Source organism: Tiliqua scincoides, chromosome 7 (genome assembly GCF_035046505.1).
Source record: "Tiliqua scincoides isolate rTilSci1 chromosome 7, rTilSci1.hap2, whole genome shotgun sequence".
NCBI classification, from domain to species: Eukaryota; Metazoa; Chordata; class Lepidosauria; order Squamata; family Scincidae; genus Tiliqua; species Tiliqua scincoides.
This window is the reverse complement of record NC_089827.1, coordinates 76428754-76446890: the sequence shown is the minus strand read 5'-3', so window position 1 is coordinate 76446890 and position 18137 is coordinate 76428754. Positions and strand designations below refer to the sequence as shown.

The window sequence follows — 18137 nt, the reverse complement described above, 5'->3', positions numbered from 1 at the left end:
GGAAAAGAAATGAATAATTAACATTCAATGGCTGAAAAAACTACTTTTGTTTTCCTAGCAAGAAGCCTTGAATCCGGCCTGGTCATTTAAAGGCATACTAACCTAATTTGACTGTGTTATTGATCTGGATTACTGATTTATCCTTTTTGGAAGAAGGGATGCAAGATAAAGATATGGATGACTCTTTAATTGTTTGACTGATTTGACATTGATATTGACTGGACGTGGAATATTGATTTATACTTTTTAGATACAAAATTGGAAAGTAGCCCTATAAGAAGTGGCTGGATTTGATATTGACAAAAATGGCACTTAAAAATTTAAAAGATGTTAGTAAAAGCCAGTCCTTATTAATGGATTTCTTGATGGACTTTAGAAGTGAAATGGAACAACAGGTCAGAAAATTATCTGAACAAATGAAGCAAACAAACTGCTCCCTGATAAACATGCAGGAACAGATCACAAATAACAGATAAGAAAAAAGAATGGACCAAATGTCGGGTGAAACTAAACAAGTGGAGTATTTTGAAATGAGACAGGAGACGGAAGAAGCAACCGTCACTATAGGAATTAAGAATGTTAAGGAAGAAAGAAGAGGAAACATTCAGAGAGCAAGCTGTCTCAAGAAGAGGAAGAATTTATGGATTAAACCCAAATATAACAGAATGAAGAAAAAGAGAGAGGGGCCAAGAAATTTAAGAGATTTAAGAAGAAAAAGAAGAAATGGAAGGAGCAGTGGGAGGAGTAAGAAGGAAAACACCGATAAGACAGAGAACAAAGTAAGCACTAAGAAAGATACTTAAAATGGCTGAACAACAAATAGAACTTTTTTTTTTTTTAAGAAATGAAGAGTATTTTATTAATCATATTAAATCAAAGCAGATGTAAAGAAAACTTGAAATACAAATATTGTGAAAATTAAAGTGGTTTTAAGATAAATAAAATGGTTATTTTTTAAAAGAGAAGTTATATAAAATAATCTACAGATGGTATTTTATTTTAGAGAAAATAGTAAAAGTGTATCCTGGATCATCAAACAAATGTTGGATGAGTAAGAATTGAGGGAATTTTTATTATTATTTGTGGTGAATTGGCGAAAAAATAAAGAAATTTTGGAAAATGATATATAACATGTTATAAGAGATATTGAAGTTTGTATTACCATTTCAGTTGGAGACATTCCTCTTAAAGGCGATATTAGAAACTAAGAATCAGATAAGAAAAACTTTATTTTAAATATTAGTTTAGTGGCAAGAAGACTGTATAAATAAAAATTTGAAGCCTTTTTATGATTGGATAGATAGTTTTAGAGAAAAAATATTGTTTAGTTAAACTATTAATTAGTAGATTAATAAATATGACAGTTATTGTATTGATGAATAATTTAGTTTGGACCAATGTATGTTGTAATCGATGGCCAATACCCTCATGTGTAACCTGTGTAGTTCCAGCCCTAAGTCTATCCAATGTTCCTTGCCTGTATCTGTAATAAATAATTAAAGTATTGTAAAATAATAATAATAATAATAATAAAAGGGGCTGCACAAGCAAGGAGCACGGAGACCACCAGGGAAGAGCTGCTGTGAGGAGCCTTGGAGAATGAACTCTACAGAGGAAGGGGACCACCAGGGAAGCTGACCAGAGAAGGAGCTTCAGGAAGGAGTAAGCTGGGAGAGACCAAGCTGCAGAGCGGAACTAAAACCTGAGAGCTGAGGAGAGAGTTGCAGCAAGGAGCCCCTGGGAGAGCCTCAAAGATCCAGGGAAAAAACATCGAGCCTTTGCCTCAAGTCCTTCTGCCTCCTGCCTGCCTAGTGCCTGCCTCAGGTCCTCAGTTGGGGAAATTTGGAGCAAGGTTGTTGTCATTTGGTTCAGGTTCCATTCCTCACAATACAAGCCTTAAACTTATGTTTGTTTCAGTGGTCTCTGTCAATCCTGTATAACATTGGTAAGTTATGTGTTTATCTTCTGAGGGGAGCTATGGAGAGGGGAAAGGTGCCACCATCAACAGAGTGACGGGCCATGGAAGATATGGTGGTGGGGCGAGGTCTGGCTGTTCCAGGGTAAGGAGGGTCCATCGAAGACAGATGGTCCCTCTTTCCAGCCTTCCCTCCAGCTCTCTGACGACTGGGGGCCTTGGCAGTAGTACCCTGGGTCTGAAACTGCTGCTCTTAAATGCCAGATCAGTCAACAATAAAACCTGTCTCATCCAGGATTTAATCCTGGGTGAGGATGCTGATCTGGCTTGTATTGCAGAGACCTGGTTGAACGAAGCAGGAGGAGTGACTCTTTCCCAGCTCTGTCCACCGGGTTTCCAGGTAGTGCAGCAGCCACGACTGCAGGGACGGGGAAGGGGGGTTGTGATAGTCTATCGGGAGTCCATCTCCCTTGCCAGGAGCCCTGTCCGGCAATTCACTGGGTTTGAGTGTCTATTTGTCACACTGGAAGGGCGGGACAGGATTGGGATTCTGTTGGTGTGCCGTCTGCCTTGCTGCCCAACAGTCTCCCTGCCTGAGCTGACTGGGTTGATCTCGGACGTTGCATTGGAGGCCCCCCGCCTATTGGTGTTGGGGGACTTCAATGTGCACGCCGAGGCCCCGAGGTAGGCGCAGTTCAGGATTTCATGGCCTCCATGGTAACCATGGGTCTGTCACAAAAGATCTCTACCCCAACCCATGAGGCTGGACACATGCTAGACCTGGTGTTTTTGTCTGGGCAAAGGGATGGTGCTCTGGATGTGGAGGAGATCAACATCACTCCATTGTCATGGACAGATCACTTCCTGGTATAGGCTTGTTATGGCCTCCTATCTCTGTAGAGGCAGAGGACCTTATTGTATGGTCCGCCCCCGAAGACTGATGGATCCGAATAGTTTTCTGAGGGCTCTGGGGGATTTTCCTGCTGCTAAGGCTGCTGTCTCATCTGAGGCACTGGTTGATCTCTGGAACACGGAGATGGCCAGGACTGTGGATGAGATTGCTCCTGAGCAGTGCCTCCCAGCCAGCAGGGTCAAAGTGGCTCCTTGGTTTACCAAGGAGCTACAAATGATGAAGTGGCAGGGTAGGCATCTTGAGCAACAGTGGAGGAAGACCTGTGATAGATCTGACTGGGCACAGGCTAGGGCCCATTACAGGGCCTACTCTGGCGATAGTGGCAGTGAAGTGTTCCTTCTTCTCTGCCACCATTGCATCTGCACAGAGCGGACCAGCGGAACTGTTCCGTGTTGTACGGGGTCTTCTCCATCAGACCCCACCAACTAATCAGGAGGAACACACGGAAGTCCGCTGTGACATAAAATCATGAAAGTTTGCTGTGTGGATAAAATCACTCAGATTCGAGATTGGCAATGTCTGGTGATGTGCCCATGGCATCTGTCGGTCCCGAATGTGTGGGATTCTTTTCAGTTTGTGGAATCTGAGGATGTGGACAGGATCCTTTGGAGTGTGAGGCCATCTGCTTACCCGCTTGACCCGTGCCCAGCATGGCTGATTAGATGTACCTGGGAGGGACTGGCCGAGTGGACAGGGAGGGTAGTGAATTCATCCTTGAGGGAGGGGGTGTTGCCACTGGCTTTAAAGCAGGCTGTGGTTCGCCCCCTCCGGAAAAAGCCCTCTGTGGACCCTTCTATAATAGGTAATTTTCGGCCAGTATCAAACCTTCCATTTCTGGGCAAAGTAGTTGAGTGGGTGGTGGTGTCTCAGCTTCAGATGGCCTTGGATGAAGCGGATTATCTGGATCCCTTTTAGTCTGGCTTCAGGTCGGGCTTTGGGACGAAGACAGCCTTGGTCCCCTTGGTGGGTGACCTATGCTGAGGGCTGGATGGTGGGAGTGCATCCATGCTGATCCTTCTGGACCTTTCAGCGACTTTTGACACCATCAACCACGGTGTCCTTCTGGGACAGTTGGCTGAGTTGGGGATTGGAGGCACTGTTTGGAGTGGTTCTGCTCCTTCTTGGCTGACAGGTCCCAAATGGTAGTACTGGGGGACTCCTGTTCGGCACCTTGGCCTTTAGATTGTGGGGTGCCACAGGGTTCTATTCTGTCCTCCATATTATTTAACATCTATATGAAGCCGCTGGGAGAGGTCATCTGGGGATTTGGAGTTGGGTGCCATCAGTATGCTGATGACACTCAGCTCTATCTCTCCTTTCCACCAGATTCCAGGATGGCTGTCTCTGTCCTGGAACACTTTCTGGAAGCAGCTGGAATCTGGATGAGAGTGAACAAGCTGAAATTAAATCCGGACAAGACAGAGGTCCTCCTGGTGCAGAAATCCACAATGCGGGTGCTGGACTACCGCCCTGCTTTGAATGGGGTTGCACTCCCCCTGAAAGAGCAGATTTGCAGCTTGGGGGTTTTCCTGGACTCGCAGCTCCTCCTGGATGTCCAGGTGTCGGCTGTGGCCAGGAGTGCCTTTGCCCAGCTTCGGCTGGTGTGCCAGCTGCAACCGTACCTGTCTCAGGCGGATCTAGCCACAGTGGTCAATGTCATGGTGACATCAAGATTAGATTATTGTAACATGCTCTACATGGGACCGCCCCTGAAGACGGTCCAGAAGCTACAGCTAGTGCAGAATGCGGCAGCTCAGGTAGTTGCTAGGGGTCGGTGATTTGACTCTGTCACACTGCTGCTCTGGCGAATACACTGGCTGCCCATTCATTTCCGGGCTGAATTCAAGGTGCTGGCTATGACCTTTAAAGCCCTAAATGGCTTGGGACCAGCGTATTTGAAAGACTGCCTTCTTCCGTATAATCCGGTCAGTTCTCTGAGGTCATCAGAAGGGCCCCGTTGGTTGTGCCATCACTGAAAGTGGTGAAGGTAATGGCGGCCAGGAACAGGGCCTTTTCGGTGGTGGCACCTGCACTATGGAATTCCCTCCCCTTTGAATTGAGGTCAGCTTCCTCGTTATTAACGTTCCAGCGGGGCCTGAAGACTTTTTTATGCAGGAAAACCTTCAAGGCCTTATAAGGGCTGTTTTTATATAATATGTCTTTTACTGCATGCATCCTGATGCCCTCTCTTGCATCTGACATAGTCCATTTCTAAAATCAGCAGGTTGCACATACACATCATGCCTTGTAACCTGTAATGGATTATTCCTCCAGAAATTGGTCCAATCCCTTTATAAAGGCATTTATGCCATCACCACATCCTGTGGCAAGGAGTTCCACAGACCAACCACACACTGAGTAAAGAAATATTTTCTTTCGTCTGTCCTAACTCTCCTAACACTCATTTTGACTCTGTCATTTTAGTGTCATCATTGACATTTTAGTGGATGTCTCCTGGTTCTGTTGTTATGTGAGATTGAAGAGTGCTCAGGCTATACTGTCCCTGGCTAATGAGCTTGCAAAGGGCCCTAAACTAAAGCAAGGTAACCTTGGAAACCTATGTAGCCTTTTTCCTCATAGCCTGGGTGCAGCACAATGGTTGCTGCGCGACACCCCTGACAGATTTATGCATCTTCCTACAGAGCCGTGATGCACAGATTGGGAACTGTTGTCCTAGGGTGTGTGTTTGGGGTTCTTTGTTTTGATCTGTTTTAAAAAATTTACTTATTGTTGTGATGCATTGTACATGCTATTTTGAAACTTTATAATCTGTCTTGGGCATTTACTTTGGCATGGGAAAAGTGGGATATAAATTTTTCAAATAAATACCAGTGGACTGCATTTCTGGTGGTGGCTCCAGGTGCCCTAGTTCTATCTACACTGCTTTCCAGTTGCAAGGGGAGGACAACCAGAAGTGTCTTTCCAACACATCTAGGAGGCCTCCAGGAGGCACTTCTACTTTCTGACACCTTTGTGACTTCCAGTCACATCCAGAGATCCCCTGTTACCTGGACCCGCAGATTCAATTATCCTCTGGTTTCAGTATGTGTGGAGGTTGGGGAACAGATATCCCTTGGATGATAAGGGCCAACTGCAGATAAGTAGCCTTAAACAGAAATTTATTTATTAACATTGGATTAAAATGTGCTGCTATAATTATTAATCTATAGAAATAACAGTAACAGGAAGAAATCCTGTTGTCACAGTTTCATCTCTGCAGCTTTGTAATGTGAATGCGTTATCGCATTGGTCTCTTTTTGTTACAGAATCAAGACAAAACAGTAAGGATTTGGTTTGGCATAAACACTGTGCTTTGAGAAGAAAAAAAATGATTTTTTTAAACCATTTTGTATTTGAAAAAGAAGCTCTTAAGTTTTCAAGTAAATGAAATTGTATCAGCATACAAACTCTACCTAAACTCAAAAGGCCAAATTATTTGTTGGTCTTTGATAACCTCACATTTTGAATATGTCAGGATATTGACTAATGTCAACTAATGCGTCTGTATTTCTCCTGTTAGGAAGGGATCCCTGAAGAGACTGATGACTTTGGAGAGTTCCGAGTGAGGGTGTCAGACCTTGTAAAGGATTTGATCTTTCTTGTTGGCTCTGTGGAATGTTTCGCCCAGGTATGAGAGTGTATGAAAAAGGAAATACAGATTATTATTGTTCACAGTTTGTATGATCTTTAACTTCTTCTTGATAGAGGGCATTTTGCATAGAGCTGAAGTATGTGATCTGTATCATTATACTTGAGGAGTCAGTATAAATGAGGATATATGGTGAGGAATGCATGTGACTTACAACAATTTGTGTTGTGTATTTATGGTGGTACCCTGCATACCTTGCCATTTCTTTCTTTCTGATTACATGTACACTGCATTAAGAACAATCTGCATTCTTTCTCCTCTCCCCCAAACTATTTCTTTGGTGGCTTTAACATCCATACTTATTCAAATCACTGCCTGATCCACAATTCTGTATTACTGATCCCATCTCTTCTTCACAGCTGTATTCTACCTTGAAAGAAGGCAATCCTTCCTGGGAAGTGACAGAAGCTGTTCTCTTCATCATGGCCTCAATAGCCAAGAGTGTTGACCAGTGAGTACTGAAAAGTCATGTTAGAGTATGGTGCTCAGAACATAGGTATTCACTCTATGTGTCATAATAAGCAACATAGTTTTTGTGCCAATGATTCACAAGTGATTATTTGTTGACTCATTACTTACCTCTGCTTTTCCAGGTGAGTTAAAAATAGCATTCACAGCTTTCTTGTGATAAAAGAAAGCTACTTAAAACTTATTGACTTTCCTATCAGATGTTGACATCTCTTTTTAAATGTGGAACATTTACCCTCATTTAGGTCTCAGTATGCTGGTTGAAGTCAATGAGTGAGAATGGTGACCTCTTGGTCAGTCTTTTTGCTTAGTAATAGATGTAGCATAAAAAGTGTGTGTATGGAGTGTTGGTGGTATGGTATGGAGCAGGGGTGTCCAAACATTTTGGCAGGAGAGCCACATCATCTCTCTGACAGTGTGTCAGGGGCCAGGGGGAAAAATAATTAATTTACATGTCAGATTTGAATAAATTTACATAAACGAATATTTTTGAGATGGAACATATGAATGAATGAAGGTCTTGCAATAGCCCAAGGCCTATAAAAGCTTGCACAAAGTAAGTCTGGCCTTTCCTTTGCTGCTGCTGCGTCACAGACATGAAACAGCAAGCAGTGGAGGGAGCCCTCATCCCACAGCTCACGTGAGAGGTAAAACAGTTGCCCTCACACTGAGAGCAGTTGTGTTGGGCCAATGCGGGCTCCAGCAAGTCTCTGGAAGACCAGAGACTTATTGGAGACTGGGGGCTCCCTGCGGGATTGGGAGTCCCCGAGGGCCACATGTGGGCCCCGGGCTGGGGTTTGGGCACCCCTGGTGTGGAGTCATTATATGTGTTTCTGTTTATCAGTCCTTTCTATGTGTGCAGCATTCCAAAGAAAGGAATCTATACTGTGTGTAGGCTTTTCTGGAAGACACTGTAACCTCTTTCCCTGGTGAAGGCAGGGCATTCCTCATCAGTTGATTCATTCTATATAGGCTATTAAGAAGAGCCAACCAAAAAGGTGGGCAGAACTCCTGCACAGAGGAATCCAGCCCCCAGACCGTTCCTGCCTCTCAGTGTGTTTGTCTGGCTTTTCCTCCAGTGTGTTTGACTGGCTAGCTCCTCTAACAATTACCTGTTTTTCACCAACCTTGTGTCTCTCCCCCGCTCCCGGGTATCCTAGCCAGGATTTGGGGGTCATAGGAGGAATAGTGACAGGTGCCTGCTGTTTTGTGGAGCCTCCGTACACCTGCTCCGTTTGTGAGCAGAGAACTCTTGGGAACCAACTTGTGCCACTTCAGCACAGCTGCATCATAGAGGTAACTGTGAGCCATGTCTTCATGTGAGACACAACTCACTGTGAGACACCACTGTGAGACACAACTTCCAAGTCCAGACCTATAAAACCTGGAGCCTCTGAAACCTTGAATGAGGGGCTGTATCCCCAAGCCTTTCATAAAATAATAAAAAAGATTTGGAAGACCAAAAATAGATCAGATGCATCAGCTCAGAATGCGTAACTCCTGAGGTTCTTTTCTCCTGAGGAAAAGAACTCGTGGTCGAAGCAGTGGATGCTCTGATAACCTTGGCCATTGGAACTTTTTTGTGCATTTCCTCTGGTCCTGTTGCGGGTTCTCCAACACATTGTCAACTTGATGCAGAGGTACTTCTGATGGTTCCCTATTGGCCAAGATGCCCTTGGTTTCCAGACCTCCTGCAATTAGCAATGCAGGATCCTTGGGAGATTCTGACTAAGCTGAACCTGTTGTGGTAGGGACCCTGCATCATCTTCAGCTTCACAGGTTCCTGCTGACTGTCTAGAAGTTGGGAAGCTATGTTTACAGAGGTAGGGATACTCTACTCCTGTGATAGGGACCTAGCTTTCTTCTGTGAGACTGTTGGCATATTCCACCACCTGGAGAATCTTCCTGAGCAGAGAATGGGAACATTCTCCCACAAATCCCTCTAATCCCATCATTCTGGAATTCCTCCAGGATAGTTTCAAAAACTAGTACCCTGCGTAGGTAGGTAGCAGCCCTCATGGACCCTAGGGGCAGTAGGAGCAGTGTTAATCTCCACAGATCCCCATATTAAATTATATTTCTGCGTGTTTCCCTCTTAAATCCACCACCTAGGATCTCTACAGGGTTCTGCAATCTTTAATGAGTGCTCCTTTTGAGCCCTTAATGACAGTCCCCCTTCAGATCTTGTTGTACAAGATGGTGTTTTTAGTCACCATAACCTCGGTGAGAATGGTTTCTGAGTTAGGGGCTCTCTGGATACACCCAGATCTCTATGTGTGTCACAAGGACAAAGTAGTTCTCAGAACAGACTCTTCTCACCAAAGTTAACTCCATTTTTCATCAACAATTGGAAATAATTATTTCATCCTTTTGCTCTGATCACAAGCATCTAATTGAAAGATTATGTCACTCACTGGACATGAGGAGAGCACTTAGGTTTTATACTGAGTTTACTCAAATGTTCAGGAAGGTAGATTCCCGCTTCATAGCTTTCCAGGGGAGAACTGTGGGCAGAAGGCTGTCTCCAGTCACCTTAGCAAAATGGCTCAGTGTTGTACACTTCGTCACACACTCCCAGGGTTTTGGGTGCTCAGAGTTCTTGGTTCTTGAACCCTAGTGCCTCAAGGACCCCTGTTCGGTAGAACTGCCACCACCCTGTATGTGCCAGTGTCTCAGTCCAGGGACACTGAGACCCTCTAGGCTTAACTATATCACTTGTAGGCACTGAGCACTTTCTTTACTTAAAGTCTCAGTCCTCAAGTTACTAGTCCACAATGAGGATTTGGTAGCTTGCTGAACGGCTAGGCAGGATTCTGAACCTTTGTCCCCAACAGACAATGAACCAACAGGGTAAAAGGATTTTTACTTTTTTAAGTACATAGGGTTACAAAAAGTTACAAAAGGCAGCAAGTGCTAGAGGCATAAAAACTTCTAGGAAACATATCAGCATAAAATAACAAAGCTAACTGGCTATCTCTATTATTTCCTAACTCTCACCTGGGTCAGCTTCTTTTGTAGATCTTCAGCCCCAGTTACCTATGGGGCCACATGGTCCTGGCAGGGCAGGATGTGCACCCACCACCACCAAGAGACAAAGACCCAAGACAAAGAGACAAGACACCCCTTTGGGCTTTTCTTATACTTCTCGTGCTACAGGATGATGTGACTCTGTACTTTTTTGAACTGACCAATCAGAACTCTTGGGGACAGAATCTTCTCAAGGTGGGGCTGGATGCTAGTTCTCTTAGTTCTCCCCCTCCCCACTGGGGATTCCTGGGCGCCTCTCTGGCTGCTGAGGTGCTACATTATCACCTTCCATTGAGTTGTAAATTCCTTGCAGCTAGGATGCAAGCCACTTCTATGTTACTGGGTTACTTTGGTTCAGGCTTTGCAATACTACTAGGCCTGAACAGCACATATTCATGATACTCAGGGCCTGCATTCGACTGGCATACGAGGTGGTGTGTCAGTGACCTCTGGATGGCATTATAGTTCATTCTAGTAGACGTTTGGCTTCTTCTGCAATTTTTGATTGTGTGTCCTCACTCTGTGACATCTGGCCGCCAGGTGGTCATCACCTCACACTTTTATTAAACATTATAAAATTGATTCTGTAGCCTTAGCAGAGGCTCCTTTGAGTTGGAAGGTCCTTCAAAAGATTGGCATGGGTGATTAACCTACCCACCCAAGGGATATTGCTCAGTTATATCCCACTGGTGAGGAATTCCCTGCTTCCACCAGGGAAAACAGGAATTTACTTACCTTCAGTAATTCCTGGTGGAGGTAGGTGTTCCTGGTGGAGCCAGGAGCATTCCACCCATCGCTTTCCAGGTCATCCATCCTCTTACTTGAGAATGAACTTATCAGGGAGCAGATGGGGTATCCTTTATTCTCCTTTTGTTTCCTCTTACATATGGATTTGTTTAAAAAAAACAAAAAAAATCTTTTTGTCTAAGATTTGAGTTGAGGTTTTTTTCCTTATAAATAGACATGTTTTAATAATTTTCATATTAAAAGAAGGATCCATCCATCCATAGCTCGACAAGTAGTCTAGGGATCGAATTCCTGGTGCATAGGGGTTCTGTTGGCCCAAGGACTTGCTTGCAGCCGTGACTGCAGTAGAGGCTGACTTGAAAACCCTGAGTTGTGTGAGAGAGCAAGGCTCCACTGGATCTCCATGCGACTGGGAGCAGATCCTTACCCTGGCACGTGGAAGCATGAATCTACCGACTGCGCAGGACTGTAGCAGGCTGTGATTGCGGCAAAGAACCAGTGCAGAGCCCAACACAGAACATGGCCTCACCAGCTCCTACAGTCCCGCATAGGCCACAGCAAGGTGCCCACCACTTTCCTTCATGCCTCTGGCATGAGCAACCAATCAGCACAGTTGCCAGCAGACCATGTGGCAGCGACAGGCCCCCCCCCACTTCATCCCACTGCACAGAGGAGCCACAGAGAAGAGGAAAGCAGCCTCACCACATACTGCCCATTCTACCCAGACCCAGACCCAGACCCAGATAGAGGAGATAATTTGGTGGGTCTTGGCAGAGTCTAAGGGCCACAAGACCAAACCAGAGGGCAAACGGGACTGCAAGCAGACCGCCCTACTCAACCCATTCGATCTTCAGCAGCCCCAAAAGATCACTGTTCCTGACCAAGCAGGGCAAGCACAAGCAAGCTCAGATCCACAGCTCCAAGGTCCATAAGTCCCCTTCAGCCAAGCACAAACAATCCCTGGGAGTCCAACACCTCTGAACCTTTAGATGACTCCAGGAAAGAGGATGCAAAGTGGCAAGAGGAGGAACAAGCAAAAGGAGGAGGAGACTGACTTTTCCCTGCCAATCTGTTCCCTTACCTATTAGCCAAGGCAGCGACTACCCTTGACCTGGCACCAGAGAGTGAGACTGAGCTGGTTATTCTTCCAGGGCCACGTGGGCATGGCTCTAAGTTCTTATTTCCTCACCATAGTTTCATTCCCAGACCCCTTCTTGAAGGCTGTAGAGGCTGAATGGAAGGCCCCCACCCAGTCCCACTGCATTTCATGCACAGCCAACAAGCTATACTCCATGCCCACCTGAGTTGGCAACCTTCAGTCTCGAAAGACTCTTGTATCGTGCTCTGAATGGTGGTTCTGGAACAGCGTCTAGTGTGGCTGTAAAGGCCGATTCGGGAGTGACAATCCCTTCCACACTGGGAGCAAGTGCAATCTGTCCCTGGTCTGTCTCCCTGGCTATGGGCCTTCCTTCTTTGCCTCTTAGCCTCAGACTGTTGGCAAAGTGTCTCTTCAAACTGGGAAAGGCCATGCTGCACAGCCTGCCTCCAAGCAGGCCGCTCAGAGGCCAGGGTTTCCCACTTGTTGAGGTCCACTCCTAAGGCCTTCAGATCCCTCTTGCAGATGTATCGCAGCTGTGGTCTACCTGTAGGGCACTTTCCTTGCACGAGTTCTCCATAGAGGAGATCCTTTGGGATCCGGCCATCATCCATTCTCACGACATGACCGAACCAATGCAGGCGTCTCTGTTTCAGCAGTGCATACATGCTAGGGATTCCAGCACGTTCCAGGACTGTGTTGTTTGGAACTTTGTCCTGCCAGGTGATGCCAAGGATGCGTCGGAGGCAGCGCATGTGGAAAGCGTTCAGTTTCCTCTCCTGTTGTGAGCGGAGAGTCCATGAATTGCTGCAGTACAGAAGTGTATTCAGGACGCAAGCTCTGTAGACCTGGATCTTGGTATATTCCATCAGCTTCTTGTTGGATCAGACTCTTTTTGTGACATCTGAAGCGGCGTGAAGCAGGGTTGTGTTCTTGCACCAACCTTGTTTGGGATTTTCTTCGCTGTTCTGCTGAAGCATGCCTTTGGAACTGCAACAGAAGGCATCTATCTCCAGACCAGATCAGACGGAAAGCTCTTCAACCTCTCCAGACTGAGAGCAAAGTCCAAAGTCCAGCTGAAATGTCTGCGTGACTTCCTCTTTGCCGATGATGCAGCTGTCACTACCCACTCTACCAAAGATCTTCAGCAGTTCATGGATCGTTTTAGCAAGACCTGCCAAGATTCTGGACTGATGATCAGCCTGGAGAAAACACAGGTCATGGTTCAGGATGTGAACTCACCTCCCTGCATGACAATCTCTGCGCATGAACTGGAGGTTGTCCATGACTTTGTGTACCTTGGCTCAACGATCTCCGACACTCCATGCCCACCAAGATCATGGAAACCACCGAGATCATGGACTCATCCATAGCAGTTCTCTCCTCCTCAACAGTTTTTCCCTGCAAGGACAACCCTAAAGACCCCTGTGACAGACGGTTGGAGGGTGCCCTCAAAAGTAAATTTGAATCCTCTTCCTTCGTACTCTGGGCTTCAGCAGCCAATCCCTGATGGCTCAAGACCTTATGGCATGGACCGAGGATTGAGCAGCATTGGACACCAGCTATATGTGTCCACTTGCAACACTCCCAAAAAGATTTCTCCAGCCACGGTGTTCACTGCAGACTCCTCCCTGGTTGCCATGTAGTTAAGTGTGGTAGCTAGAAAAAACATCTGGCTGCAACGGTGAGCTGTAGGTCAGGACTCCCAATCCACAGTTCCCTTCACTGGCTTCAAGCTTTTTGGGCAAGCCGTCCACACTCTCCTGGTGGAGAGCAAGGATAAATGTAAAGTTCTCCCCCTTTCTCACAAGGAGAATAGCAAAACCAGCAGGCCCTCCAGTTCCTTTCATAGCCAGGAGCCCTCCTTTCACCTCAGAGATGCCCCAACCCAAGAGCACAGGTGGAATAAATCCAGATGTTTTTCCAAGGGCAGTTCCTCTGCAGGTTGTGAGTCCACTCTCTCTAGCAAATACAACAAATCTGCTTATCCATCCTGTTGCCAGGACATGGTGGGGGAAGGATCCTGATATATGGCTGTCTCCAGTTTTTCACCACACAGTGACACAGGATCACTTCAGATGCCTGGGTCCTGGAGACGGTGTCCAAGAGGTATGCCCTGGAATTCACGACCAAACCCATGAAGTGGTCCTGGAAAGTAATATCCAGGGACCAATAGAAGCTTCAGTGCATGCAGGTCGCCATTCAGCACCTGGTGGACATCAGAGCCATCAAATAGGTGCCAACACTGCAGGGAGAAGGGAGCATTGTTCTTGTTCTGAAGAAGAATGTGGATGTGAGGAAAATACTTAACCTCAAGAGGATGGGCACTTTGCTACTGAGACACCAATTCAAAATGGAGACCTGGTGGTCAACAGTTGCCCTGGAGGCAGGCAACTACCTGGCATTGATAAATTTGTTGGAAGCTTACCTGCACATTCCCATTTGGCCAAAGCGCAAGTACTTCCTACACTTCTATTATGGCTTGCACCACTTCCAGGCTTTGCTGTTTGGCCTAATGGCAACTCCCAGAGTCTTCAGCAAGATCCTCATGGAACTTGTGGCACATCTGTGCTATGGGGGATTGTCCTGCATCCCTATCTGGATGACATGCTGATCCACGCCCCATCTAGATAACAAGCAGTCAGGGGCATCCAGACCACAGTAATGAGCCTCTAAGAAGTTGGATTCTTGGTCAACAGGAAGAAGAGCTGCTTGCTCCCAGCCCAACAACTGGAACACCTGGGCCTCCTTCTGGGCCTCCACAGAAAAGGTCACAATCTCCCTATTGCAGAGCAGACATAACAAAATGTGGTTATTTCTGTACTAGGTGCTGACCAAACAACCCCAGGTTGTGATGACCCTTGCCAAGCTGTTAGGGATGATGATCTACTACCAGGACATGATTCCGTAGTCCTACTTCCATTCCAGAAGCCTCCAGGGGTTTCTCCTCAACTTTTAGGAGGAGATTGAGAACTGCACCCACGTCACAACTTCTACCACTAGTAAGGAAGGGTCTGGGCTGGTGAAGAGATAGGTGGTCATTGGTAATGGGGTCCTCATTTGAGAACCATTCTTGGACCTAGATTACAACAGACGCGAGGGTGGGAGACTAACAAGGAATCCCAATAGAACAGAGCCAACAGGCCCCCAGAAGCCAAGTGCCACAGAGATCCCCCCTAGAGGGGTGGAGGGGGTTCTAACAAAGACCAGCGAGCTGGACGGTTAAAACTGAGAACTGCCAGACTACGACATGGTGCTTAAAGGCACCCAATCGTGACCAGCTGATTGACTGAATGTTGGGAATCAAAAGCCCGACCTCTGCTGCTACTAAGACAGCCTCATTTCTAAGGCAGGGGTCTCTAAACCTTGTGACCAAAGGGCCACATCAAATATCTGGCATGGTGTTGAGGGCCAGAAAAAAAATTCAATATAAAATTTAACTAAATACATTAGCGATGGAACTTAGATGAATGAATGCATGAATGAATGAAGTGTACTCAGGACGCAAGCTCTGTAGACCTGGATCTTAGTATGTTCCGTCAGCTTCTTGTTGGACCAGACTCTCTTTGTAAGTCTGGAAAACATGGCAGCTGCTTTACCGATGCGTTTGTTTAGCTCAGTATCGAGAGAAAGAGTGTCGGAGATCGTTGAGCCAAGGTACACAAAGTCATGGACAACCTCCAGTTCACGCGCAGAGGTTGTAATGCTGGGAGGTGAGTCCACATCCTGAACCATGACCTGTGTTTTCTTCAGGCTGATCGTCAGTCCAAAATCTTGGCAGGCCTTGCTAAAACGATCCATCAGCTGCTGGAGATCTTTGGCAGAGTGGGTAGTGACAGCTGCATCGTCGGCAAAGTGGAAGTCACACAGACATTTCAGCTGGACTTTGGACTTTGCTCTCAGTCTGGAGAGGTTGAAGAGCTTTCCGACTGATCTGGTCCGGAGATAGATGCCTTCTGTTGCGGTTCCAAAGGCATGCTTCAGCAGGACAGTGAAGAAAATCCCAAACAAGGTTGGTGCAAGAACACAGCCCTGCTTCACGCCGCTTCGGATGTCAAAGGGGTCTGATGTGGAGCCATCGAAGACAACAGTGCCCTTCATGTCCTTGTGGAAAGATCTGATGATGCTGAGGAGCCTGGGTGGACACCCAGTCTTGGGGAGAATCTTGAAGAGGCCATCCCTGCTGACCAGGTCGAAGGCCTTCATGAGATCTATGAAGGCTATAAAGAGTGGCTGTCGCTGTTCCCTGCATTTCTCCTGCAGTTGTCTAAGGGAGAATACCATATCAGTGGTGGACCTGTTGGCTCAGAATCTGCACTGTGATTCTGGATAAACGCTCTCTGCAAGTACCTGGAGCCTCTTTAGTGCAACTTGTGCAAACAACTTTCCTACAATGCTAAGGAGAGAGATGCCACGGTATTTATTGCAGTCACCCGTGTCGCCTTTGTTCTTGTACAGTGTGATGATGTTTGCATCCCTCATGTCTTGAGGTACTTCACCTTCTGTCCAGCAGAGACAGAGGATTTCATGCAGCTCAGTGACGATGATCTCTTTGCAGCACTTTAGGACTTCAGCAGGGATGCTGTCTTTTCCAGGTGCCTTGCCAAAGGCAAGGGAGTCCAGGGCCACGTGAAGTTCTTCTAGGGTTTGTTCACTGTCAAGCTCCTCCAGCACAGGCAGGCACTCAGTGTTGTTCAGCGCTTCTTCGGTGACTACATTTTCTCTGGAATATAGCTCAGAGTAGTGCTGCACCCAGCGTTCCATCTGCTGCGTCCGATCCTGGATGACCTCGCCTGTGGCAAACTTCAGAGGGCAATTTTCTTCTGTGTTGGACCTAGGGCCTGCTTGATACCATCATACATCCCCTTGATGTTGCCCCTTGATATTCGCTCTTTACAGTCTCACATAACACCAGAACCAGGGGACATCCACTAAAATTGAGTGTTGGGAGAGTTAGAACAGACAGAAGAAAATATTTCTTTACTCGGCGTGTGGTTGGTCTGTGGAACTCCTTGCCACAGGATGTGGTCCATCTGGCTTGGACGCCTTTAAAAGGCGATCGGACAAGTTTCTGGAGGAAAAATCCATTACGGGGTACAAGCCATGATGTGTACGTTCAACCTCCTGATTTTAGAAATGGGTTATGTCAGAATGCCAGATGCAAGGGAGGGCGCCGGAATGAGGTCTCTTGTTATCTGGTGTGCTCCCTGGGGCATTTGGTGGGCCGCTGTGAGATACAGGAAGCTGGACTAGATGGGCCTATGGCCTGATCCAGTAGGGCTGTTCTTATGTTCTTATGACTTTGGGCATTTACATAAAAGCATTTCAACATGGATTACCCAAGGATGGGCTGCTTCTGCATGCTCTCATTGTGCAAAGTAGTCTATCACATCCCATCCCGCTACCATTCCCAATTTCTTCTCTTACTCTGCCTTTACCTTGTTGTTCTCTAAGCTCCCCATCCTTGTCCCATAGGGATGAGGAGTTCTCAACCAGATGCCCCTCGACTCCTATTGGCTTTCCCCCAAGGATCAGTTTAAAAGCTGCTCTGCCAACTTTTTAATATAAAAGAATCAGAACTTTACATAAAGTCTGGTTCCATTCTGGTTCAAGTGAAGCCCGTCCCTCTTGTACAGGCCCCGCTTGTCCCAAAACATTCTCCAGTGCCTAACGAATCTAAACCCCTCCTTCCTTCACCACTGTCTCATCCATGCATTGAGACCCCTGATCTCCGCCTGCCTAGCTGGCCCTGCGCATGGAACAGGCAGCACTTCTGAGAATGCTACCTGTTGGGTCCTGGCTTTCTGCTTCCTACCCAATAGCCTCCAGGATGCCCTGGCTACATTTCCCCATGTTGTTGGTGCCGACATGCACCACAACAACTACCTCCTCCCCAGCACTCTCTGTCAGCCTATCTAGATGAGAAGTGGTCCTCAACCTTTGCACCAGGCAGGCAAGTCGCCATGTGGTCCACACCTCCATCACAGACCCCCCTCTCTGTGTTCCTGATAATTGAATTGCCCACTACTAGAATTTTTCGATTCCCCTTCTACCGAGGAGAACCCGTCATGCAAATGGATACATCATGCAAAGGGATATGTCATGCAAATGGATACGTCATGCAAAGGGATTCCATCCCTTGAAGAGGGGGTTCCCCCTAGGGGATTGTTTCCCTCATCCCCAGAGCAACATCCTCTAGCCCTAAGACTTTGCCTACCAGACTTTGCCTACCAGGCAAAGTGAAAGAAATTGAAAGTAAGCCACATAGTCGAATTTACTCGCAAGTAAGGAAATCTGCCTTGAATGCTGGTCAGATCAGGCA

At 46.7% G+C, this 18137-nt stretch overlaps 1 protein-coding gene across 2 annotated transcripts in view; it reads left to right on the top strand.

Moving 5' to 3' along the window:
• Positions 1-18137, top strand: part of TNPO3 (transportin 3) — a 291077-nt gene that overhangs the window by 112173 nt on the left and 160767 nt on the right. For both annotated transcript variants that reach the window (XM_066634005.1, XM_066634006.1), the window contains 2 exons: positions 6349-6456; positions 6837-6928. In XM_066634005.1, coding sequence (XP_066490102.1) covers positions 6349-6456; positions 6837-6928 — 200 coding nt within the window. The remainder of the gene's footprint in view (positions 1-6348; positions 6457-6836; positions 6929-18137) is intronic.